At 40.0% G+C, this 26902-nt stretch overlaps 1 protein-coding gene across 24 annotated transcripts in view; it reads right to left on the bottom strand.

Annotated features, from left to right (window-relative positions):
* The window catches only part of Adgrl2 (adhesion G protein-coupled receptor L2), a 203100-nt gene that overhangs the window by 117529 nt on the left and 58669 nt on the right, over positions 1-26902 (bottom strand). For all 24 annotated transcript variants that reach the window (XM_085835423.1, XM_085835428.1, XM_085835430.1 and 21 more), the window contains exon 2: positions 22009-22181. In XM_085835423.1, the coding sequence (XP_085691549.1) occupies positions 22009-22081 (73 nt within the window). In that variant the 5' untranslated portion in view covers positions 22082-22181. The remainder of the gene's footprint in view (positions 1-22008; positions 22182-26902) is intronic.

The following is a 26902-nucleotide window of genomic DNA, read 5'->3' as shown; positions in this document are numbered from 1 at the left end:
TAACTCATTTGAATACCTAGCTGTGTGATAAAACACTGATAGTTAATCATCCAATTAAAATGGCAGTAAAGTGTGCACATTTCCTAATATTGATGAGAATCCGTAATGAGAATTAAGAAAACAAGGCAAAGCCAGGCACCTGGAAGACAACCGCATACCTTGTGAGGCAGAATGAAGCTGGTGTCTGAGAGAAAGGAGAACTGGGCAGTGGGTACCAGGTGTGAGGACTATATGCGGATTCTAAGGCAGAGAGCACACACTTCGAGCTTTGCGATCTGTTTAGAGGTAGCACAAGAACTGGCTCCATTCCAATCAAATGTTTAAACCATGTTAACTAAGGATGCTCGAGTTAGAGCAAGTGTGTATATGTATATAGACAGTGTGTTTTCCCAAAACACCTCCTTTGTCCACAGCAAACAATAAATTCACACATCACAGAAGTATAAACATCCACTACAGGTGTGAGAGACTAATACACACTTAACAAAAAGAGTTTCCGAATCTTTATGTGTCGTTTATTCTTTAAAATACAGAAAATCAACCAAGTAGGTTTTTTTTCCCATGTGTGTAGGGGGAGGGGGACTATTTTAAATATTGTAAAAAATATGTATATAAATTTCTAGAACTCAAAAGCTCAAGAACTTTTCTGTTCTCTTTTTAGGATTTATAGTCTTGGATTCACTTTTTATTTTAAAACGTCAACAAAGTTCATAACATAACTTCCAGTATTTAAATTGCAAACAACAGAACTGACTCACTCAAACCACATGAAAAGTGGAGTTGGAGTTCTGAAAGTTGTGTCTGTGCAGATACACAGAATAAGCACTTCAAAAATGAAGGTTAGAAATAGCCCTGTTAAGGGGATGTTTCTTCTTTCTGGGTGAATTGGGGGCGAGGGACAAAAATGAAGAGAATACGGTGACACACACATGAAAGTTCCCCCATGAAATCCATCGTGAAGAAAAGAGGATGCGGCTGCAGCCAAGCCACAGCCACGGCAAAGGATACAACAAAATACCCAAACATTGATGGCTACTTTCCCCCTTGCATTCTTAAGCCACATCAGTTAAACGCAACCTTTCCTCCGTGGCTTTGCTAGGTTTTGTCTTTCATTAGCGGCATCTTCTTAATTCTCTGACTGAATATCACAAACAGTCTGATGTTCAAACATCAGTGCTGATGCTCTCTGGCCGGCTAATCACATACAGATACAAATCACATTTTATTTATTCGCACAAAAATCTCCCAGTATGTCAAAAAATAAACAGTGCATGTTATATAATCATAAAACTCAGGGGTGTGCTTTTAAAACACCCCCAGCAAGCTAAAAGCAAGCCATAGCAATGGCGAATCCACACATATCCCTAAATAGACAGCACACTTTAAGACCTGGGAAAATAACAATGAATGTATGTACCATAGTTTCCTCTTTCAGATGCCACATTGTACAAATTACTTTGTTTCTCCTGTTGTTTTTCTTAATTTGCTATCATTTTTTTAAAGGTGCCACATTTTCACTGTCCGTGATATAAACCCTTGTGTTAGAGAATTTAAGAAATAAGAACACTAGTCCGGTCATAGTGTCCCATGCCTTTAATCCTAGAACTGGGGAGGCAGAGGCAGGAAGATCTCTGTGAACTTGAGTGTTCCAGGACAGCCAAGACTACAAAGTGTGTTAAACAAACACAGTCACAGTCACACACACACACACACACACACACACACACACACACTGAAAGGGAGGAAAGGGGAGGGGAGGGAAGAGGAAAGGGGAGAAGAATAAAAAGACCACTAAATCAGACACTGTCCTGCTCTGTCAGCTCAAGCCGAGTCTAGAAGGTGCAGCCGTACTTAGGCAGAGAGCAAACATTGGATGAAAGAGGAGACTGTTTGGGGTTGAAGCATTCGGGGAACCCTTTGATTCTTTCCCAAAGGAGCTGAGTCTGTGGGAAATACGCAAAGTAATGCTCACTCTCTGTGTTCTTAATTCTTCATACCAATCAGAACAAGTCCACCTCAATGAACGCAGGCCTTCCTGAATGAAATAACGATGACTTCGTCAGCCAACCAAACCAAGGCTCAGTGACTAATTCACGTTCCAGTGTCGCCATATCTGCCTTGTCCCTTCTTGTAAGAAGTTCCACATTTAGGCCCATTATAAGTCAAAAGTATAATTTATCATCAAGGAATAAGACAATGAGTATTAGTGTCTAAGACTATGCGTACGTATCCTGGAGGTGGTCAGTGGGCTGCCTCTCCCTCCTTTCCAATGTCACTGTCGTTTTTATTTCTGTATGTCCTCATTTCCCTAGCCCAGTTAACCATTCATTTTAGTTTCCTATTTGAGATAAATGCATTTCTGTGCATGTTCAAGGACCATTCTAAAAATATAACAATGATCTTGCAGTTGACAGCACTAAGTGAAAATTAACTGCTGAGTAAACACACAGAAACATCTCATAATTGGCTATGTCCCTTATCTTCATCTCCCATGATAAAGCTGTCACAGGTTCTGTTTTGTCTTCATGTCTGGTGGCACTGCCGATCCTCGAGCTCACTCTCAAGTTACACATGGGTCTCTGCAGTTTCTTCTTCTCCACTTACACAGTACATTTTTAAGTTACTTACTAAGAAAGTAGTATTTTCAAACTACATGATAATTTCTGAAATGTATGTGTACTACGAAGAACAAAACCTTCCTGCACACAAGCCCTTCACCAATGTTGAATGCACGAGAAGACAGTGGTATTGTATGAAGGCTGCCACCAGAAAGAGCCATCTGTGCGCTGATAAAGGATTTCTAACATTGCGTCGATGTGGTGCCAAGATATCTAGTCAATGCAATTAAAAAAGCAAGTTAAATAAGACGTCTGGCACCAGAGACAAGAGCATATGCTGAATGCTGTCTCTTCCATTTCCCAGCATGCTGTCTGGGGCTGTGCAGACCTAGCCTGAGCAGGAACCGTGTTCATACAGGCATGGGCCTTTATGGTCGCCTCCTTCCTTTTAAACCAGGGTGGTCAAAGGTCACTGTGGAGGCCTTGAGAAACCATCCGAAACCAAGAAGTAAAAGTCAACTTTCATTTAAAGTAGATGCAAGGGAGCTGACAAGGTGGTAAAGGGACCTGCAAGGCAGCCTGCCAATCTGAGCTCCGTCTGTGGGACTCAGAAGAGTAAGAGAATCTGCGACTGCAAGCTGTGTTCTGACCTCCACAGCACAGGAGGGCGGGCAGACAGACAGACAGACACACAAACACTTGCGCAATAGAGATGATAGATAGATAGATAGATAGATAGATAGATAGATAGACAGACAGACACATACAAATGATAGAGAGGATAGACAGACAGACAGATGAATATCAAATATAAAAGTAGGGAGTCCTTACACAAATTTCCAAGCAGTGTGCATTTTGTGTTAGTTCTGGGGATGAATGCATCTCTGCAATCATTACACAGTATTGATTTACTCTGCCTATTTCTCCTAACTATAGGCTCATTTCCTCAGCTACAAATTTGACAAAATACTCTGAACTGCATAGATCATTTGGGAATATGACCCGGGACAGTGAATATAAAACATGTGGTCCAGTGCCTGAGATTCTGTTGAGTTCAATAAGAGGTCACTGTAGCTGTAGATTTTAACTGAAAGTTCTAAGTCGCGAGAAAAGCTAGAACGTCACTTCTGCATACTCACATCTATTATTTAATCAAAGCAAGACTTCCAGTAAACACATTATAAATTATGGGATATTAAAGCTTTGGGAATATTTTTAATTCTGGAATTGATTATACTACTGACAAGCTTGTCTCTGCAAATCACTGCAGTAACTTACACTTTAATAGTATTAACTTCATTAAACTGACTCCACAAAATCAAATTTGATTCTCTCTGTTTTCTAATTTGCTTTTGAGATGGGGTATCCCTAGAAGCCCAGGCTGGCCTTGGGCATGTTACGTGCATAGCATGGTCTTGAACTCCTGATTTTCCTGCCACACTTCCCAAGGGTTTCACACCCAGTTCACACAATTCTGGAGTTGATCTTAATATTGCCTATTAGATCTGCACTGTTCCTCAGCTACACCTCCACAGCCCTTTCCTATTCTCCCAGTTCCCACCAGGGTAAGTTCATCTACCTTGATGCCTGGCACCTACGCTTCAACATTCCAGATACAAATGATCACAGCCACCAGCACTGAGTTTATCCTTATTCAACACTCGAATTACAGACTTTTCTAAGAAGACAAACCCAGTCTAAGCATGAGAATCCATGAGCAGCTAGAGACACAAAACCCTGGTAATATATAGGGTTCCTTGAAAAATGGCCCCACCGCATTACAGAATGCTGTAATACGTTCCTCAGGGATTTTAATTGGGAAACAATGGCAATTCGGTGGTTACAGCAGATCCCAAGGTGCTATAGGCCTTGTTGAAACAAAACTGGGAGAGATGAAACCCGAGTCAGACAACAGAGTGGAGGTAAAAAGTGAAGAGACAGGAAGTAACAGGTACAAAGGGAATTTCTGAGCCTGATAATTAAGCCTTTAAACAGACTCTGGGATGTACCTGCCACTTCAGGTTTGGTTTCTGCTTCACCTTGCAAACCTCACAGGGTAACCACCATGGGCCTCTTTTCCCAACCAACAATAGATTTGAGTGACTCATCCTCTCCCTCATCAGTCAAGTTCCAGATCTCACTAAACATCGAGTCTCAGCAACTGATACCTTCTTATCTGGTCTCCTCCTGTTTGCATACCACACTGGACTCTCTCATCCAATGAGATGAGTCACCTTTGTCACCCCCACCCTAGCCCATGAGCAGCTCCAGTCCATTTGGACACCTGGCTCTACAACTTCACCTGGATGTCATGCCAGGGCCATGGCTCTCTAAAACCCTGGTTAAGAAGGTTCATAAGTGCTAAGCCATGTCCAGCACAGGGCACCCTGACCACATAGCAGAAACCAATAATTACTGTTTGAAAGCCGTTTGAATGTTTGGTCTTTAAACATCAATTATATTTTTAATCATTTGTAAAATATTTATCTATCTATTTATTATTTATGTGTTCATGCATGAATGTCTCTATGTATATATGTATGTGGGCACATGCATGCCAGTGTGTGTGTGTGTGTGTGTGTGTGTAAGTGTGTATGTACAGTCAGGCATACATGAGTATAGGTCACAGAAAAACTTTCTGGGAGCCTGGTTTTTCCATCTACCATGTATTCCAAAGATTTAACCAAGGTCATCACGCTGAGCAATAACTCCCACGTCCAATAGTGACAATTCTAAAACGAAGAAATTTTGAAATTTTATAATGAAAATAAAACACAGGCTCAAGCTAAACAACGTTCACAAGTCCACTAAAGTATGATATGACCCATCCGGCTAGACAGACGGCTCCTGAGTTAGGGATTCTGACTGCTCCAGCAGAGGACGCGGAGTCCAGCTCCTAACTCAGCACCCAGGGATGCAATGTCTTCCTGTGGACTCTTCAGACATCCACACATACGCTGCACAGACTTGCTTACACATGCACAAAACATAAATACAAAGAAAATGTTTTCTAAAGACACGAACCATACACAAGCTGGATCGGCGGATAAAGTTACTTTCTGCCAAGACTATTGAACCCAGGTGGTCAAAGGGAAGAACCAATACTGCAGGTTGTCCTCTGTGGCATGGGCTAGCGCTCTCTGTCTCAGTCTCTGTCGCTTTCTCTCTCTCTCTCTCTCTCTCTCTCTCTCTCTCTCTCTCTCACACACACACACACACACACACACACACACACATAAACACACTCCCTCTCGCACACACTCAAAATGAATATTTTAAATGCCAGTAACCCACTGGACTAATTAGCACCACATTTTCCTGCCTTAGAAATTAACTTTTTGTTGTCCCCATGAGAAATGTCGCTAACCATAGTGTCACTGCTGAGTGCTGAGTGAAAGCACACAGGGACTAAGTCAGTACAAATGACAATAAATGTCAGTGTGAGTTGGAATGATGTATGCTGGGAAAATTCCATCTACCATTGTGTGGTCACCACAGTGGCTAGGAGAACTCTCAAAGGCCAAGAGAAGTTACAGGAAGCCAATAAAATGTACCTACTCTAGACACTTAGCACTTCATTATCTTCCCATAATATAAAGATTAGAAAAATGAAAGTTATATATATATATATATATATATATATATATAAAATCTTTAGTGGAAAATTCATCAAGAAAATGCACAGCCCACGGGATAAGCAAAAGATAGAACATATACTCTTCTATGAAAAATATTTACATTAGTCAAGAAAGCACAATTAACCAAACTAATTAAAGTATCATTCTGTGAGCCAAGTTCTTTAATTTCAAGAATAGTAACACTGTTACGAGTGCTTCAAGCACAAATTCATTTGAATAGTTCTGAGCAACCGACTGTGATATACATTCAAAGAGAATAAAATTTTAGATTCTATCTTCAAATGGGATAGTATTATATTACAAAAAAAAATCTCAAAAAAATGACAGGAGGAAACTCAAAACAATTACATCATGTAGTAATTTTTTTCAGTAAGATCAAAAAAAAACAAAAAAAAAGAAAAAAAAACCCTAGGAAGAAGCAATATTCGCTTTTAACATTCCTTCATTAACACTTGAGTTGCTTTCATGTTTCTGCAATCCTTGAAATTTTCACCAGTTATCCAAATAGCTTGCAAATCAAAGTACTTTTAAAGACCCAAACATAAAGACTAATTAAGCAGTCTCGTTTTCTTTAAACACCAACTCCCACAATTATAGTCTCACTGGCATCTCAAGACCAACAGAACACTGATAGTGGCGGCTCTCTGCATGTTGCAGGGTAAATCCCTTGAAAGCCACAGTCCTCACATAGATGGGCTTGCTCCTTCTCAGCAGCCTCCACCACCAGAGCACCTGCATCCCCTGTGCTATCCTGCAAGGCATTCCCCCAAACACCTGGGCAAGCTGCTTAGGAAAAGAACTAGACACTGGAAGAGATGTGCAGTAATTGGGGAGAAGAAAAAAACCACTATTCCTGGCACTCTCTCAACACTTGTGCGGAAGGAAGCAAGCTCCAAGCCGGCACCTGGTGGGGGAACTGGGAGATGTGATGATTCCAATTTACACATTCAGCACTCCGTTCTGTCTGCCTGTCAATTTGAAACAGTTTTCTATTCAGTGATAACAGATACCCCAAAAGAATGCAGCGTCGAAATGCTGACAGGAATTTTATGCACTAGCTAGACCCCCTCTTTCTGGACCAGCTGCGCTTGCCTTCCTAACTCTTGAATGGACTGACAGCTCTTTATTTATACAATGCTGAGGGAGGGGAGCCACAACCTTAGATTTAATATTTCAGTTTTCAATGTAAATACTAACTTTTTTTCCCCTTAAGCAAAGTTAAATATCATTCATTAACTTTCTTTAGAAATTCTTGGTGGGTGTATAGTACAATACTTATCAGATGCCCAAAGCATGCATGATTCTATTTCTAGTAAATGGAGAATATACCAACAATTTTTCTAAGATGACAGAGACCGTGAACATAAGGAAACAATGGAAAGACGTAAGCAGAGACATAACGGTGACCCAGAACACATTTGCAAATGCTAAATAAAGGAGAAAAATCTTAACTGCTGGAGGGTTTGCTTCACGTCTTTATGTAGTCTGTTATTTGACTGTTTACATCTGCAGACAATACGTTCCAATAGTGCTCCCCACACCCTGTCTCCCCTCCACTCCACACCTATCCCTCCTCCCCTTACTGGTCTCTTGTAGATCACCAACTTGTGTGATTGGTGGTTTTTTGGTTGTTTTTTTTTGTGTTTGTTTTGGGTTTTTTATTTTTGTTTTCGTTTTTTTGACACATTTAGTGCAACCAGAGTGAGTATCCATGTGACCAGGAACTGACTGACGGGGTCATCAGTGGATACACAGCTCCCTCTCCCTCTGATGCTATATGATCATATTTTTTAAAGTATTATAAGCATATGATTAAAGTAATGGTTTCTTCAGGCTTCTATAAGTCCCAGGAAACTTTCACATTCTTTAAATAACAAATTCTTTAAATAACAAACATTTTATATTTAAATGACAAGCTAATCAACTGTACTTGGAGACTATTAGTATTTATTTTCACATATATTCCATATTAATTTTATAACTCATTCTCCCTAGAATAACTATATCCTTCTAGGTAACTACCTAGGACTATCCATGTGTTCTCAAAGCCATTAACTACCCCTTACATCTATGCTAGGATAAAAGCAATCTATCCTTGAGTTGCTTACAACGGGATCTGGTTTTCATTTTAGAATAGATGAGTTGGTGAAATAAATAAGTACCACCAAGGATTAAGATGTGATTCGATGATTCTTTATCCAGGAGGTGACAGCTTCAGAGCTAAGGATCATAACCAAATGTCAGGTGTGAGAATAGGAAAACCTAAACCCATGTTCAATGCATTCCTGAAAGCTGCCTTTTACCACCATATTGGAGGCCAGGACACCTAGCAGGTGTATAGAACACAGCACTGCTGACCCCACCATTCTAAATCAAGTGCTTCCCTCTTCAAAATTAATAAACTTAAAAATGTATTCAGTAGATAGCATGTATTTCCCTCAATAGAGAGTCTGTGACTTTTTTTAAGTTCAACAGAAACAGTCAGAGACAACAATGTAACCCAGATATCCACTCACTGATGTTGACTATAGAAGAAAAAGAAATTCTGAATGCCAGTGTGTGTGTGTGTGTGTGTGTGTGTGTGTGTGTGTGTTTTCAAACGAAGGCAGCACACAGAGAATATTGAAATTTATGTTAAAATAGCATGTTGTGAAAATTCCCCCCCCCAAAAAAAAACCATTTTATTATCACAAACTATAGGTAAGTACTTTAATGTGTGCAGCAAGGTCACTAAGAAAATACAAAGTCCCAAACTAGATATTTCCAGAGAGGCTGTGCAAGTCTATATAAGCTATCATAGCAAAATGTCATTCCTTGTCAAATGACAAAAATGCCTACTTCCTAAAAGGAGAAAAACCACAGGACAAGATCATGAGAATTTTCAAAGAACTGGAGACAACCACTGTTCATCGTGTCTAAACTGACGTCACAGAAAGCCAGCATAACACGGAGTTCATCCCCCGAGTTCTAAGAAAGAAGTTCCATGCACAGAGAGAAGACACCAATGTCAACTGACTGGGTTCTGAGAAGGTTACTGTCGCCTATGTGATTTTAAAAAACAAAAAACCTAACCCCTAGAGGGATGAAATTCTGTGTATCCAGTGGCTGCTACAGTTAAGCTCTCAATACCCTAACACTCAGCTGGGAAGCCCAGCGACAGACACTCTGGGCAAGCCAGGCATGCAAGCGAGGCACTCCGTGGGCCTCCGGGCTGTCCTTTGAACAGAGCTGCTTGCAGGTGCACACTTGTGAGTGCAACTGCAGGCCCGTGAATGAAAACATATTTAAAATCTTACCTGAGTGCTAAATCTCCTTGAATGTGTTTTGGAATCAACTAAAACACAGGAGTACATTAATCTCAGCACTATTACAAATAAAATAAAATGAATAAAATATTGTCACCAGCCTCACGGAATTCACTGGAACGTATAAAAGGAAGCAGCAGGGTTTGTAAAACCGGAGCCTTGTGGGGAAAAGTCGCCTATAAATCACCCTGTCCAATAAAAGCAGCTTCTCGGTGCTACTGGTCAGTCTATGCTCATGAGCCACTCCTAGGCATTACTTTACTGCACTCCACCGTGGTGTTATATGGATCCAGAGGATCTGGGTTTTTTTTTTTTTTCCTTAAGCTTCCAAAAGAAACCAGTTTTCAAAAGTAACTCATCCAAAAAAATTTTTTTAATGAAATAACCAGTATTGTTTTGATGGGGACATTATCTTTTGATTTATTTGTTTATTTTGTTTTCTTTGAGATAGGATGTCAAGTAGCCCAGGCTAGCTTCAAATTCCCAAACCTCTCAACTATACCTCACAATTGGTGAGACCACAGGCATGTGCCACCCTACCAGAAAAAAAAAAAAAAAACATTAAATGGTCATAGAATTGATGATGCTAGCAAACAGCAGATGTTCAAAACCTAAAAGCGCAGGGCAAGAAGAGGGTAGGAGGGAGGAGAGGAGGTACCTGAATATTGACACCACAATAGGACTGGGATGCTAGCTCACAACTTTGCAAGCATAGAGAGCCGTGTAGCTTATCCACACTGACCCCTAAAAATCAACTTGTGCTGCTGCCAGATACTTGTGAATTTCTGCTCCAACACATACATTAGTAATCTATAGGCTAGCATCTACCTATAATCAGGTCACAGAGTAGCTTTGGACCAACTGAAGGTTTCAAAAGCCTGTATGTGGGGAGTGAGAGTGTTTGGGAAGGGTGCGTGAGAACCTGAGCCGTTCTTTTAGCAGCGGTACAATGTCCGTTTGATGTGTCCTTTAAATTGCTGCGGTATGTCAACTCTGCAAAGGAACTCTGATTGGGACTCCATTGAAATGCCTTCCAAAATACAAGTGACAGAAGTCAGCCTTTCCAGTGAGGTATGGGAACCTCTCTTCGAAAACTATGCCTTTTAAACTATAGCCAAGGACTTAAAATCCAGCCTAGATCGCATCCACTGTGGCAAACGTAAATGTGTCTTCTCTTCAGAGTCTTGCTACCTTGTTAAAATATGTAACCTGAAGACACAAGGATACATGGGTTTCCAAAGACCAAGGCATTATTTTAATTTAAACTTAGTTTAATTTTTTGAGCAAAATGACTAGAAATACCTGTTCACACCTTGTGAGAATTTTCCAGTGTTGCGCTTTTTACTTGTCTTATCCATGGAACAGAAGTACTTGAAATTACATGTTTCTTACAATTGCCTTAGCGATAAATCCCTGAAGGACACTAAACTAAAAATCTACTCACGAATACTAGCAATAATTAGGGTCACAAATTAAGCCAAACACGAAGTGAATTCAAATAGTCAAATTCTGTCACTTAAATGGTTCTGGTTTTTATCTTTGCTTAACATTTCTGAATGCGTCTGGGTGTGCTTCACTGTTCACCTCTGCATTTAGCACTCTAGTTCAAACAGAGATGGGACGAGAGGTAAAGATTTACCACCTTGCAAACTGGCTTCACACCTATCTCCAGTATTTTCTAATCACTGAAGATTTTTCCACTCAATCTTCGCCATCAATTAACAGCACTGTTGAGAGAGCAGAGCAAAGGCTCTAGGATCTCAGAGACAAGCTTTCTAGTAAAGAAAGCAGGGCCGCAGGATCTGTGGCGACCTGCAGTTAATGGGAGGAGAGCAAGGGCTTTTGAGAGCTATTCAGGATGTTCTATTTGCTGAAACTCTAACAACAGAGCCCAGGATTAAGCAAGCTTCTTGTGGCCAGCAGAATAAAGAAAAAGAAAGACACCTACTGCCCAACCTGAAGTAGGATTGGGGGGGGGGGAGGAGTCCTGACTTTATTTGATGATGACAATCACTGAGAAATACAAATTATCTATAATTACCCCCAGGCTTTCAGAATACCAACGGTCTATCATTTCATCAAGATCAGATAACTTCAGAGGGAAACTGTACTTAGAAAACTATATGCTTCTTGCTATAAATTTCGGAGATGTTTTGAAAGTTGCTGAGTTTGCAAGCTGGGTTATTTTGTTGCAAAACAAAGTCAATTTTAATATAGCTTTGGTGTTTTGTTTTGAGGGAAGGAGGTGAGATAAGATTCTTCTCCCTATATATATATAGCTCGGGTGAGCCTCAAATTAGCCCAGAATACTATGAACTTGTGATTCCCTGTCTCATCCTTTGCAAGTACTGAGGATAGAGATGTGAGGCTAGAGATGTGTGGCTACTCTGTCCAGCAAGAGAGTTTTAATCTGCAATGGTACTGAACAAAGAAAATCCTGAAATGAATTCTCTCTTTAAAAATAGCCATTAAGTTAAACAACACTGCACAACATATTTTGAAGTACATTTTATTCTGGAGAATATATTTTACTCCTCCTGTGATAGGAATATCTGTCAACCAGCTGAGGGCAAACGTAACTAACATTCTATGGGGACAAAGCTGGGCTCAGCAATATAAGCACCGTGAAAGGACCAACCTCTCTAGGTGTTTGCTTCTTCCAGCTTCATGGGAAGTGCAAGGTTCTACACTAATAATCCACAAGCTGCCTCTCCACGTCTCAAATTCTCTAACTCTATCAACAATGGAAAGAAAAATACCTTAAGTAACCATATTCAACTTTTTTTATTCCAAATTTGCTGTTTCCTCTAATTCTGGCTTCCAATAGCTCAAGAGACTACTGAAGACACATTCAATTAGCAATTTTTATTCTCATAAAGTTAAATATTATCAGTAACCTATTTTTGTCCTTGAAAGAATGAAAAAGGGATTATAACTTCTACTACACAGAAATATTATTATCTCCTATGAAAAGAAACACCTCTGATTACATTGCCAAGGGACAATATTATATGACCGTAAAGCACATAAAATTTCCATAAGCCACTTTACCTACAATCTTGCAGCCCTAACATGTCACAGAACTAAAACTGAAGTGAAATAATGACTGTGAGTTATTCAAAGCAAACAAACAAACAAACTACCAGAAAATAACACAAAATAAACTTTCTCCAAATGAGTTAGGACAAAGAACATTGTTTCACTTTACAGGACTGCTTCCGGTTACTTTAAACAATAAAACAATGTATTAAGATGCTATTAAAATAATGTATCTGTGTAGGGTAAAATAAAAGTAGGGCAGACCGCCTGGGAATAGAGGGGAATATTAAGGAGAGCCAGGCTGCATGGTTGTTCAGGGATTTTTTTTTTTTCCAAAGCGAATCATCAGATAAAAGGTCATTGCCAAGCATAGAAACTGGGAATAAAACGTAACAGAATATAACAAGGCTTAAAACGCAACAAACTCTAACAAGGCTCCCTGCATCCTGAGGCCCCTCCTCCGTTCTTCACCTAATAAGGGCCATAAAGCTGAGCATGGTGTTGCTTCTGTATTTCAAACACGTTGTCTGGGTTAAAAACAAACGACTGGCAATGACTGAAATCACTAGCATGCAAATCCTGAGAGCCTGAACATTTTAATAACCACATCTCCAGGATGCGTATCTCCTTGGAGAGGCTATCAATGGCTGACACTTGGGGACATGTCACACAGAGCGAGAATCCTGGTCTTCGGATCCACACGTGTCTCACAGCCACAGGCAGTAAAGTCTGATAAACATTGTTTGGCTGTGATTTTTAAGCTTTAGCATGACTTCCAAGAAATCCCAGAATCCTTCCTAACGAGGCTCCTGTCTGAATCACTGGACACTACCAGCAACCACAGCCATCCAACCTTAAAAATGAAACAAAACAAACAAAAACAGTGGGTTTTAAAATCCGGTGGGCTCTCTGTGTGCAACCAGCAATGTCCTCTTGAAGTCTCTGGCTTCAATTCATCAGGAAGAGCACTGACTGAATCTAACACCAGGCTGTGAACCACCTACTTTAGATCTTCACTATCTCTTATCTAAAATATTTAGGACCAGAATTAGTCCTGATATCAGAGTCTTTCAGGTTTCAGATCATTTCCAAGACTTTAGGACAAAAGCCACAGGCAACAACAAAAACAGCACACTGCACTCAAATGTTTGGATTTTCAGGAGAGCCCAACAGTCCTGCAAAGAAAAGAATAAAAAGCAGAGGAAGCTGGGGGTTGGGGGAAGGACAGGACCTGATGACTAAGCTACAAATATACCAGTTAAGCAGAGACAGGACAGTTAGCACCTTATAAATATGCAAGGAAACAAAAGAGACTACTACTTGCTCTCCTTCCACAAAACACAACTCTATTATCCAAATCTATTTCTTTCCAGGAAATTTTTTTCTTTTTCATGCTGAAGGATTTCTCAGATATGTTGTCTTTGTTCTCAATTTTAATTATTTACTGCTTTAAATTTATTTTAATTATTTTTAAATATTTAATTCAGACAGTCACAGCTTTCCTTGCTATTACCTTCCTTAACAGTCTACCCAGGCATCCACTGCATAAACCTAAATCTTGATTTCATTCTAAGGCTCTATGGAAAAAAAAAATCTCTTCAAAGCAAGAATCATTGAAAATTAAAAAAAAAAAGTGGTATTTTCTATGCTTTATTTTTCTGTTTTGTTTATAACAATTACCATAATAATATAATCTGGTCTTATCTTGGCTTTATATCAACTTTAACCACACAGAGAATTGGATTGATTTTCACTTCATTTTACCTAACTAAACTTCAGAATTTGAGGGCTAAGGATGGTAGAGCATTTGCCTAGCATGGATCCAGCCCTGGAGTCAACCCTGAGCATTGATGAATTTCAATTAAAAATATTTAAGAGTCATGAGTAAATGCAAGTGAGGAAATATTGAAGACATAGATATAATGTTTTTAGCATAAAAATGGGGAAACCATTTAAGGGGAAAGAGCTATAAGCCAAAGGGCGAGACGGGGAATAAAGCAATGTAACACAATCATGGTTGTTATTTCGCATTTAATTGCTGTCTTACTATTTTATTACAAAACCTTCTCACTTTCAGTTCTTACAGGAACGTGTCCTAGCAATATCAATATTAAACTACCAGGCAAACTAGAAAATAGTCTCAAAATAAAAATGCCATTTTCAGACTACCATCAGTGAATTGAAGTCATCAGAAAAGTGACCCAAAAACCAAGAAGAAGTTCCCATCAAAATGTAACTGCTTGACAGCCAATCTACAAAATGCTTTCATCCTTACACGTAGTTCCCCAATGTAGCAACTCAGAAGGAAGACCTTGATTCCACTCTTCATCACTGCTAATGAAGTACACTGACATCAGCACTCTCTTATACTGACATCAGTCGGTGCCCTCTTAGAAAGAGGCAACCCCATGCCCACATCTCCGACTCATCAGAATCTAGAATCCCAGCCTCAGGAAACAACTCACCACGCAAGAACTATTTCCTACAAAGCTACTTACCTAGTTAATACCTAAACAAAAGAAATTACAAGTGTCTGGTAAGTGAAGGTTAAAGGTTGTAGGTAAACCTTTTAAAATATATACAAGATGGATTTTATAACACCTACTTAAAGCCATTATCACAATAATGGATGTAAATGAATTTGTTTCATACATGATTTTTTATTTATCTACGAGATCACTATGTACAATGTAGGGGAAAAAAAAAAAGATGTGTGTAAAGAAAATACTATGAAAGGCCCAAAGTGTGAACAATGTTACATTGTTATCATGATTCCTTTTAATTATCTTTTCTCAGGAAGATATATTGCATTCATTCACACTCAGAATAAAAGCGGGGAGATGCTTTTAAGAAAAATAAGCTTTCAAAGCAAGAATCATGGCAGACATGAAAGTCAAAGTCAGGAGAGCCCCATGCCGATAAGAAGAGATTATAAATGTTGTTTGTGCTTCCTGGAGCGAAGATAGGGAATTCCCTTCTCAGCTTTGCATTTTAGCCACGAGATCCCAAGGCCGGGACTGGTATTCTCTTGGAATCACTTCTGTCAAGTTGACAAAAGGAGTTCAGAGGCAGGGTTGAAAGATGTCAGGAGATCTTCAGTAATCCATACTGATGTCTAATACATGTAGCCTGTATGGCTGTCATATGTCATTCTCTGTCTCGCAGAGGAGGGGAAGAGAAATGAGACTGCCACAGGGTAGCGAGCATATGTTTCAGTGAGACACTCCCTTAGTAACATGGAAGATAAATCGGGTTTGCAAGGCATACCAGGGCCTCATTAATAGTTATGTTCAATCACTGCTAGTATCTTATCTCAGATTTTGCAACCCAACTCTAGGGTGGATTTTAAAGCAAAAAAAATACACGTTAATTTAAAAATAAAGAAAGTGGTTCCTCAAAGCTGAAGCAAATGAATGGCAAATAATGAACAGAATGGAAGGCCTCCAAAAGGATTCTGCTTTCCATGCTGGCGTTTCTAGTAAGCCACCTTGGATATATTATTGATGGTTGCCAATGTAACAATAAAGACGATAAATGGCTAATTTGCATGTGAAAATCAGTATTTCTAAAATGTACTTTACTTTGAGAAAAATCATAACATCTATCAATATTTGATACAGTCTCATCCATCTGAAAATTAAAGTATGCATGGCCAAAGGACATAACCTTGGTGAGTTTGGGGGATAGCTTTGGTGACAGACATACTGATTTATGGTACCTTTTCAACAGTCGTGGAAAGACTTGTTAGAGAAACAAAAGACGAGCGGAACAATATTTCTGCCATGCCAGGGAAGTAAAAACGGAATAGGACAGAAAATAAGAATTAAAGGAAAAGGAAAAAAAAAAGAATCACGTTCATGATTTTAGTCTACAATTAGGAAACAGTCTACATTAGCTGTGAGAACTAATAGACACAATAACCCACACGGAGGACTGGAAAGGTGTCCCTGTCCTGCAGCAGCACCGTGGGTGGCTCACAACAGCCTGGAACTCCAACAACTCAGGCTACCAGTGGCTCCTGCACTGACATGCACGGAGCTGCCCAATAGGCAGGCAAACATACACTTAATTACAAGCAAAATAAATTTACACACCTTTAATCCTAGCACTTGGGAGGCAGAGATAGGTAGAACTCTGAGGTGGAGACCAACCTGTTCTACATAAGTGAGTTCCAGGACAACCAGATCTACGTAGAGAGACTTTGTCTCAAAAACAAACAAACAAACAAACAAACAAACAAACGTGACCCAAGTATACTTACTACTACTAAGGAAGTTTTTCAAAGGAAGTGTGCATGGACCTAATATTTTAATTTATGCAACTAAATGTCACATTCAAAAAATATATAGTAAAGAAATGACTCTGAGCTATATATCATATTCAAATATGACCCTATCCTGCACAATTTATAAGTGGAATTAAACTGACATTAAAACTCTACTGTGGTGGGTGGGGAAGTGGGGGGCGCTATGGGGGACTTTTGGGATAGTATTGGAAATGTAATTGAGGAAAATATGTAATAAAAATATTAAAAAAAAAAAAAAAACTCTACTGTGCATCATTATCTATGGAGAACACTGCCACAGTCAAACTACACTACACTCACAAGGCACAGTAAGGACTGTTTAAGGTGTCCTAAGAGGAGACCGAGTTAAATGCTTGCTTTCTTACAGAGTAAAACAGCATCAGTCTGCACTAAAAATATAAATACGGAAAAAAAGGTAAATGCTTTGTTTTGAATGGATGCTAATTTGCCCAATCTCCGAGTTTAAACAATGAGGTTACATTAGCTATGCAACGAGCACAGACACAATTCCTATTAATTTAATGGGAGTTATGACTTCCATTAAGTCTAATAGGAGTCACACAGCCAAATCCCCATGTACCTTGCTGGAAATTCACGTTTTAGACATCAACTAATCAAACACACTGAAATGAACAGAAGTAGGCTTGCACACTAGCTAGGCTGTGAAATCGAACATGGCTTCCGTAAGTCAGCTAGCTCAGGCGCCCCGCAGGCATTTCCAGGAAAAAAAAAAGAGAACAAGATGCCATGCTGAAAACATCAGACTGAGCCTAGGAGTGCCACTAAATGGTGCTCACCCTAGCCTCTAATGGGAGTTTTGCAATTTAGTGTGACTATTTCAATTTTTTTCTACTTCTCTTAGTTTACTGGCAAACCAGATTAACAAGACAAACAAGCAAGCAAACAAACAAACAAACAAGCAAATTATGCACAAGGAGCCTGATCAACCAGATTCAAAAATATAAAAAATAAAAATGTATACATGAACCCTAAGAAAGCAAATAGTTTTACGAACTTCTGAATCACAGTAAATTAAAAAAAAAAAAATCACACTTTTTTTTTCAAAATTCATTTTCAAACCTTACAGTCCAGAATGGGACCATGTTAAGTGACAATAACCACCCAGCCTGTGTGAGGACTTGGTTCTTCTCACACTATTATCCAAAAGCGCCTGCTCCCTCCTCCATACAATGAGATCTTCGAAGCATCACCTTCTTCCCTGATGGATACTGACTGGCTGATTACTGGAAACCAGACATCAACAGGCAGGGACGTTCCCTGATTCTGGGAAGCTGACATGTTAGGTATGTGCATATGTGCATGCAGGCTCATGGGAATGCATTTATTATATCATGTGAATTAAAGAAAAATTATTCTAGTGATCTGAACTGTCTTACTCTCGCTTCAGGTTAGCAGTGGAGAAGAATCATCCCCCACCACCACAAAGCTCAGACCTTACTGAAATATCAGTATATCAAAATAACTTTTCTAATTCATACTTACCCATAAATATCAGTTTGGTCTAATAACATTAGTGTAAAAAGCCATTTAGAAACTGGCTTTCAACTATATCCACCAGTATGTTCTCAGATTTTCTTGATTTTTATAAAATGTGAATATTTATTTACCATTTGCATTTATTACAACATTTTTCTTTGAAACTGTGATAAGCAACAATGTAATCTGAGTTAGCTAACTAGACTTCAGAGCTCTGAGGTCTAATGATGCATTTATGGCCTAAAACCCCTATCATGGGCTTTGCTGAAGAGCTGCTGTTCCTTGTAGCCTGTCCCTTGAGGGAGGGAGCCTTCCATGTGTCTGACTTATACTTGCCAGGGCCCCACTATGTAGCATGATTTAATTCTCCAGGACATAAAATGTCAATTTACTTTTGTTCTTACTGACACATGATTCCACAGCAGGTTACTATGCTTATAAAAATGGGCCAAAATAATCAAACCATGCCAGGTCCTCAACAGACCTAACTAGTAAAGGTAAGGTTAGCTCTACAGAAATATGAATCAATTAAATGGTAAGCTTACAAAACATTTCAAAATATGATCTTCATACAATCGCTGTGTACACAGAGACACTACAATCTTCAAAGTTGCATAGGAGACTTAAGAGAGCCCTGTTTCTATTTTGAAAAAAAAAAAATCACACAATAAGCTGGTGGACAAAAAGAATACAAGCAGCTAACTTTTAATTAGTTTTGTCATCTTAAAACATGTCAAATGAGTATTGAATTTGCTTTTTTGGTACACACAGGAAGCAGTGAGGGCACACTTAAGTGGCAGAGTTAGCCCCAGCAATCACAAGGACCTGCATTCAAGCCCAGCGCTGGGAAAATATACAAATAATAAAAAGTGCAAGAATTTGCACAAGAACTATGTCATAGCGCCAAGCTTTGTCTAAGCACTGATAGGTCCCTCACAAATCTGGAGGGTCACCTCTCATGGGTCCTGATACAAACCAAATTCAAAATTCCATGAAGCCACCACACTTCTTCCAAGACAAAGCATGTCCACAGGAGGAAACAAAAGTCCTGAGGGTGTAGGTAAGGCCGTGAACTTTGGTGATGCACAGCTTGGTTGGGGCCTTCGCTCTTATTTTTCGGATTTTATTGAAAGGGTAAAATACTGGCAAAAACAGGTTAGATAACGCCATGAATCCAATCCTGCCCCTGACCTTGGCAGGCAGGTTCAGTCCATGGCACATCTCATGATGTCGCATTGCAATGGCCTGTTGAACCCCAATGGGTTCGAGTCCCCGTCCTCAGCAAAGGAACACAAGCTTCTGTGTTAGAGGCCTACTGTGTGCATCTCTTAATCTCAAGAAACTATTCGGGTTCAACACCAAATAAAGAGCAAAGAGGGACAAATCCAGCTAGGCACCCTCCTCTGAGCGGTCACGAGGACAATGGAAGTGGTACAAACAGCTCTCATCTCTGCAAAGAACGGCAAGGAGATGACTCCAGACCTCCGCTAAGAACTTGCTATGTAGACTGAGGGCCTGAGTTCAAATCACAGAATCCACAGAAAAAGTGAGGCATGGCATTGTGGGGGCAGAGACAATAGTACTACTGGGGTTTAATGACACCCGCCTAACTCCATTTTCACATCTTGAATCTAGAAAAATGAGTCTTCAGAGTGTGACAAAACAGAGCCATTTATGTTGTCTTCTGTCCTCTACACACCTAGAAGACCATGGCGGGCACACACACATACACACACACACAATGAAAAGACAAAAAAGAAAAACTATATAAGAAGAAACTTAATGGCTGAGAGTTAGAGTTCTACTTCTGTCCCGTCGCCTGAACACCTAACTTTGATTAGTTTCTCAACGGGCATCCTCGGATCATTATCTGGTATCTGGTAATAAAGGCGGCCAGTGTCACATGCAACTCCTCTAAAAGAAACTCGCGTGCCTCTGCGGGGACGTGTTCTGGCGGTGTGTGCTCACTGTGGCTACTCTTAAAGCCAGCAGTGTGAGTCCTTCCCAGGCTCTTTTTTTTGCCAGTAGGAGGGAATTCCTTCAAAAGCAACACACCCCTGGCCTGATGAGGCAAAAATGAAATTTCTCTTAAGAGCGGATATGAATCCTGACCTGAGAGGTGACGCTCGAAATAAAACGACCGTGTGCCATGAAAAAGCCACCGCACTCCACCCCCAACAGAGGGAAGCTACTGTGCTGGCAGAGGGCTCTCCATCTTGATTGGAAAATTTTTCATTATTGGACTAATGAGCCATTGGTCCACACCTGGAATCTTTTTCAATGTATAAAAAACACTCAAATATAACAGCAGGAATTCAGACAATGTTTTCCCCCCCCCAAAAAAAAACCAGATGCAAAATTATAGACCATACATATGATTTTCACAGCAATCCAAGCCTGAGATTCCTATTATTAAACTCAGTTTCCGCCTGTTTATCATTATAGTACTCGTTATTCCAACATAACACACTTTCAGATTGCCTATCTGCACCTCTAAAGCAAAGAACTGTGTCATCTCCAAATTAAATACTAGCCTGCATGTAACTTTCAGGTGAATATGTAGGTTCTAGATATGGAACCATTCAAATATATCTAAGTATGTTAAGCATTTAAATTACATTATTAAGTTGTGCTAGTATATCCAATGCAGGAAAACCAGGGAGAGCAGGCAGAAAATGCAACTTTAAACCAAGTAAGTTGAACAATTCCTTCTGACAAAATGAAAATGTTTGAGCTGGCTGGAAGTTCTTTACAAGGACAATGAACAATGGCTTTTCTAGAGTTGAAAATGCACCTTTTCCCTATCATTCTATTAATATGTAAAAACTAGAATACTGAAGGATATACCCATGAAGTCCAGGGTTTTATTATATGGAGATTAAACACTCCACTGTATGTGCAGGTGTTTCTAAAAGATGCTTTAAGGTTACCACGTTTCATACTAAATACAAACATTGCCATGATCTCCTAGCTGGATTTCACTAGGTCACATCTTCCAGAGCACCTGGGTGAGCTTTGGTTTTAAGTGAGTAATAATGAAAACTATAAATTACAGGTAAAACCTCCATTTAGAAATTAATAAATGATAGCTCTCACTGTTTAGAATTTAAAAAAAAAAATCCATGAGTGTACTTCTTTGAAAATTAGGTCTGTGATGAAAACTATACTCACAATTATTTATAATTTACAGATTTTATAAGGAATGGAATTATAATTCAGTGGTAGAAATTCTGTCTTTCTTTAGTATAGGGAAAGTTGTTATTTTTCTAAAAATTTTTTCATACTGCAGAGTGTGGCAGATGTGGCTGCACTAATATGACTCAGAAGCAGAACTGAGTACTGAGACTTCAAAAACAGAGTTTAAAAGAAAAGACCGACGTGCAAGGATTCAGGACAAAAGAATTCAAGTTTTCTGGAATAAGGGCAACCAGTACGTGTTGAGAATTATTTTGTAAATTTATAATCTGATATAAAATACAAAATAAGGTATCTAGCACTTTTTATATGAGAAAACAGTGTAATGAAAGTAACTTAATCACAAAGAGAAAGAATAGAACTCAACACCCATTTTTAAAATAGCAGAACAACCATGCAGCCACTTTAACACAACGCAGGTAAGAGCCTTCCGGTTCTCCTGGGTTTTAGAAAGAATGAATGTGTCTTACCTTCTGTACTCGGTGAGAAACTGATTATAATGATAAACCACAGACTTCGCATTCTGCAGCCAGAAGACACCATTATTGATCCCTTTAAATATTTTCTTTGTATTCCTTAATGAATCTAGTTATAAATGCCCAGCTTCATCGAACCCAGCAGTCTGCATCATTGATCCTCATATCTGAAAAAACAAACAAATCAATCACTCACTTTAAGACCCTGGTATGTCGTCACAGCAAATGCATAAGCAACAAAACCCCCTTCTCTCCATTTCTTAACTATGAAGTACATGCTGATCGCATATCCAGGAAGGTAGCTGCTCCTACATACACAATGCCTGAGACATGCTGGAAAAGGCTCCCAAAATGTGTAGACAATTATATTCATAGATATATGTGTAGGTGGGGGGGGTGGTTTCTAGTAATGATAGTATCTCAGGAAATCATGGAAGCTCAGAAAATCCCTTGAGAGAATACATCTGTCTCTCTACGACATTAACCTTTTGATCAAAGAACTAGCTTTCGAATATAAAAAATCTCTAGATAAAGGTATAAATATGTGAGCATTTGTTGATCAGAGTGACAGCAGTGTAACTTAATATTTTGTATAACAGATTCCAGAGCTGATGAGGTCACTTTTTTCTAAACAAAGGTAGACAGTTGATAACATGTGGGTATATATGTTCATTTACAACACAGGCAACCAAAATACCATCTCCAGCCACTACTCCCCTGCTACCTGGTCACAGCATGAGCAGTTAGTTACTGTCTCAGGACAACTTCCTTGTACTGCTTTAGCTTTCCTAGCACAGCGTTCCTCTGGTAAAATGGGAATTATGATGAAAGTGACATCACCAAGTCTACTGAACCTGAATATAGACCCAAAACTGTAAGTACTGTATCTTCAAGGCCATGGGGGGGGTCTTTTCTTTTCTTTTTAAGACAGCATCTAATTCTGGGTTATTCTGAAACTCGGGATCTTCCTGTCTGAACCTCAGCTCCTAGGATCCCAGGGACAGACCACAGGGAGCCTTCCAGACAACTGGTCTACTTCTCCATAGGGTAGTGTAAGGAGCCACAGAGCCTTACAATGCACATGAAATGAAGGCAGCTCCCAAATATACCTGAACCTCCTGGTCCAGCCACCCACAGTAAGAAAACCACTGTTAAAGAACCCCTCACAAGCTACAGCTGTGAAACTGGTTAATGTTTGCTGTTGGGCAGTGGGCAGGACTGGGGAATTGAAACCAAGGGGTAATAACTGCTAACAAGACCTTTACCACTGATCTCCCTACCCCAGTGTTAACTGAAGTTTTATAAAGAGGGAAGATAAAGCCACTTCAATTCCTTGCCTTTTCTCCGGTTGTACCAATGACTCAAAACCGAGTCTTGCTGATTTACATCACTAACATGAAAAATAACAGCAACCCAGCACTCCCTGGCTCATCAAGTATTCTGTCATATCACCCGAATTACTCATAGTTGTTAGAGACTCCATGTACCGCGTTCTATTAGCAGTTCCCTCTATTCTGTAGTGATGTAACTTCAATGGAAAAGCGGTCAAATTCTAAATGGTTTGAAACATAACATTCATCAAACTACAAAGGGATTATCACAGCTGTCAGCAGCAAATATACCAAGAAGGATGTAAGAAACAAATTACTCTGAATCTACTCCCTAGCATTTGCATATAAAATCCACCCCGGTCTCAGATGAAAGGCGATCGAGACACTTCTGTTATAAGGAATTGGTTTTATCATGCCTACAGGTTAAGGGATAGAACTATGTCTAACTACACCCCTGTGTATGCATATATACACTACAGCCCATCTTTTGGCTCTAACGAGATTTTTAGGTATGGCCATGACTAGAGGAGCTGTGGGGATTACGCAGTTTTAAGAACACCAGCAAAAGCTTCGCTATCAAAAGAAAGAAAATACAAACAAAGAGGCACCGTGTTTCACCCTCCTCTGAATTCAAATGACCCAGAAAGAAGGAAGACATCAAAACATAATGAAGACAAGACGCCTCTCCATATGCAGAGCCAGCCAGCTTGCTCTTGTCTTCCCCAGGGATAGTCAAAAGATAACCTGAAGTAAAGTTGTAGTTTACCACCCTCCTGTGTGTGGCAAAGTTCCTGTCTCAACGTTGAAAGTTATTGTACGTTAGACAGATCAAAAGGCTAGCACTCTGACACCCAACTGCTCATCCATCCGTGAACATTTTTCTCACACATTTCAATCTCTTCAGTCACCTGACCAAGCAGCTGAGAAAAAAAAATTCAATATGTGAATGATATGCATTCATGGCTACAACTACAACTGAACCAGCCTTTGGATGGCTCCGTACTCAAGCAAGAAGTTCTGCCTGTCCAAGTCCCCCTTCCAAGAGATTCTTTTCTCTCAGCGAGCAAGCTCTCCACACAGGCAGCCTGCCCACTTGCACCACTTCTGAAACCCGTTTCCAGTCTCTTACAGCGATCCAAGATCCGTCTGTCTTTGGTCACCCACTATTTGAAAGAGTCCTTGTTTGTGGGGAGAAAAGGAAGGAAGAAATCAAGAGCTGATGTCTGCCTTGTAGGAAACGGCTGCCAAGACAGGACAGCCTGTGAGAGGGAAAGGCAAGAGAAACCACACAACCCAGACCTCTATTGTGGTCTTTGGCCAGCACACCGACTACAGAAGCAGATTTTACACACTGAAAGCCCATGTACTTTTACGGCTTGAGATGTGAAACACACGTTACAATGCACAGTCCACTTGACTGGGAGACCCAGAATAATTGGCTGTTTCTGGTAAACAGAAGATTCTGGAATGTGTAAAATTGTAGATCATTTTATGCAAATAAAGATGGCGTTCATCTGCCTGTGCAGTAAGGAAAAGAATATCAAATTTATTTTCCTCATTCTTCAACCTATAACGAATCACTTTCACATCAAGTAAAATTATTTCCAGAAGTTCATTCTTTGAGTGCAATTTTTGAAAACTAAGTCAGATTTTACTGCTGTGTTCCAAATTAAAAACAACCCTTCATTGAGCAAATGTTAATGAAAACTGAAATACGTGCACACCACAATCAGCTAAGAATAGAATGAATAAATAAATATGGGGAAAGGAATCCAAAAAGCTTTGTTCTTGAAGTGAACTGGAGCCCAAGGAGACTGGCAGGCCTTCACAGGGCTACCAGACCAACCTTTCAAACTACCTGCAAACGCCAGCTCAAAGCACTGGCACCACCTGGCATACTGCTGCAGACCTACAATCTGAACTTGCTGGAGACTGAGGCAAGTGGATCACTGTTGTAGGGTCTCCTGGGCACAGGTATGTAGGAAGGTAAATAAATAGATAGATAGATAGATAGATAGATAGATAGATAGATAGATAATAGTTATATTTTTCACAAAGCAAAATACATAGGAACAAAATCAGAAATGGGGTACTAAATATCCTTCCAACAATCAAAAAGTTACTTTGAAAAGTACCTCACTGCTTATTTGTGTTTAGATTTTCAGGAAATCTTTTTCCAAAAGCATCAGAAAGCTTAGCAGGGCAAGGGTAAAGGATGGCAGAGTGACTGAGGCTGTGGAACAATTGATACTAAGTATCACACAATGCATTAAAGCTGGGGAGTGCACGGCACTCCTTGAACTGGCTCTAATTAGAATCTTCAGCAAACCCAAGTTGCTGATGGGCAACCTCCTAGGCTTTTGTCTCATTCTCCAAATAACAAGATCCCAGTTACTTCATCCTAACTTGTTCCTGTGAACCGCAAGCCATTGTCTCCCCTGCCTCGGCTGTGACCTCTTCAGATCTACACATCCTATTACTCAGCCACGTAAAAAGTCAATTAATGCATCCCTTACTAGGAAGCCTTTCCCAGCTGGGGAGTGACTTCCAGGAATACGGCTCAGCACTGTGCACAACCCAACAGCCCTGGACGGTTCAGACTCAGCTGTGGTCCGTAACCTGCTTTTTAACAGCTGCAATAAACATCCCTGTGCCTAAAACTGTCAGTGAAAAAGACTTGAAACAGAAACACCACTGACCAGTTCTCAGTCAGGTCGTTATGTGGGGTGGGCCAGAAATCACATTTACCAGGACAGAAGATAGAAGGCTGAATCGCCGATAAGCATCATCATTGAGCCAACAGAACTTGACATCCCTGACAATTAAAGGGAAAGGAAATTTAACAGAGATTTGCTACAATGGATGAATGAAGCTGGGTTCTCTACCAAAAGCAAGGTTACTACAATGAAGAATCATTTCCCTACTGAGAGAGAACACTGGTTAAATGCAGAGAGAAGCCTGCAGAGAGCCAGGAGGGGAAAGAACCCTCTAAGCCTGAGACTAACCAGTCACAAGTCCTTGAGAGCGCACACACACTCATACTACAGAAAATAAAGCAAGCTCTGGGCAAGCCTACAGTCGACACATAAATGTATGTCTACTCTAAATGAAAACAAAGGATGGCTTCACAAAAATCACTCTTTCTGGTCTCATTTCCACTATAAAATTGTAATCCTTATCAGCCAGGGCTTCCCAGTCCAACAAAGTAGGGGGTGGGGGCAGGAAAAAAGCAGCTTTTCCATATTTTACTACCATAAATTGGTAGGAAGAAGAGACCGGCCTCCCCACACCCCTCCACCCCAGTAAGTTACAGACTCATTTCAGCTTAGCGAAAGCTCAGTCAGGGTTTTCAGTTTTCATAAGTACTTTTTGTTCCATCCATTACAGGCAGTTTAGAATCAGCCCTCCTCACTCAGACCTGAGAAAATACCAACAGCCCTGGGAGTTTCCCACCAACAAATGCCCAGAGCAAACCTTCAAACTCACTAGTCAGAACCTTTCTCAACACCCGATGCTTTGCTGGGCTTTGAGTTTATTTTCTTCCCTTCCTAAGGACA

Source organism: Mus caroli, unplaced genomic scaffold (assembly GCF_978045245.1).
Source record: "Mus caroli unplaced genomic scaffold, Mus_caroli_1 scaffold_3, whole genome shotgun sequence".
In the NCBI taxonomy this organism is placed as follows: Eukaryota; Metazoa; Chordata; class Mammalia; order Rodentia; family Muridae; genus Mus; species Mus caroli.
This window is presented reverse-complemented; position numbering and strand designations above follow the sequence as displayed.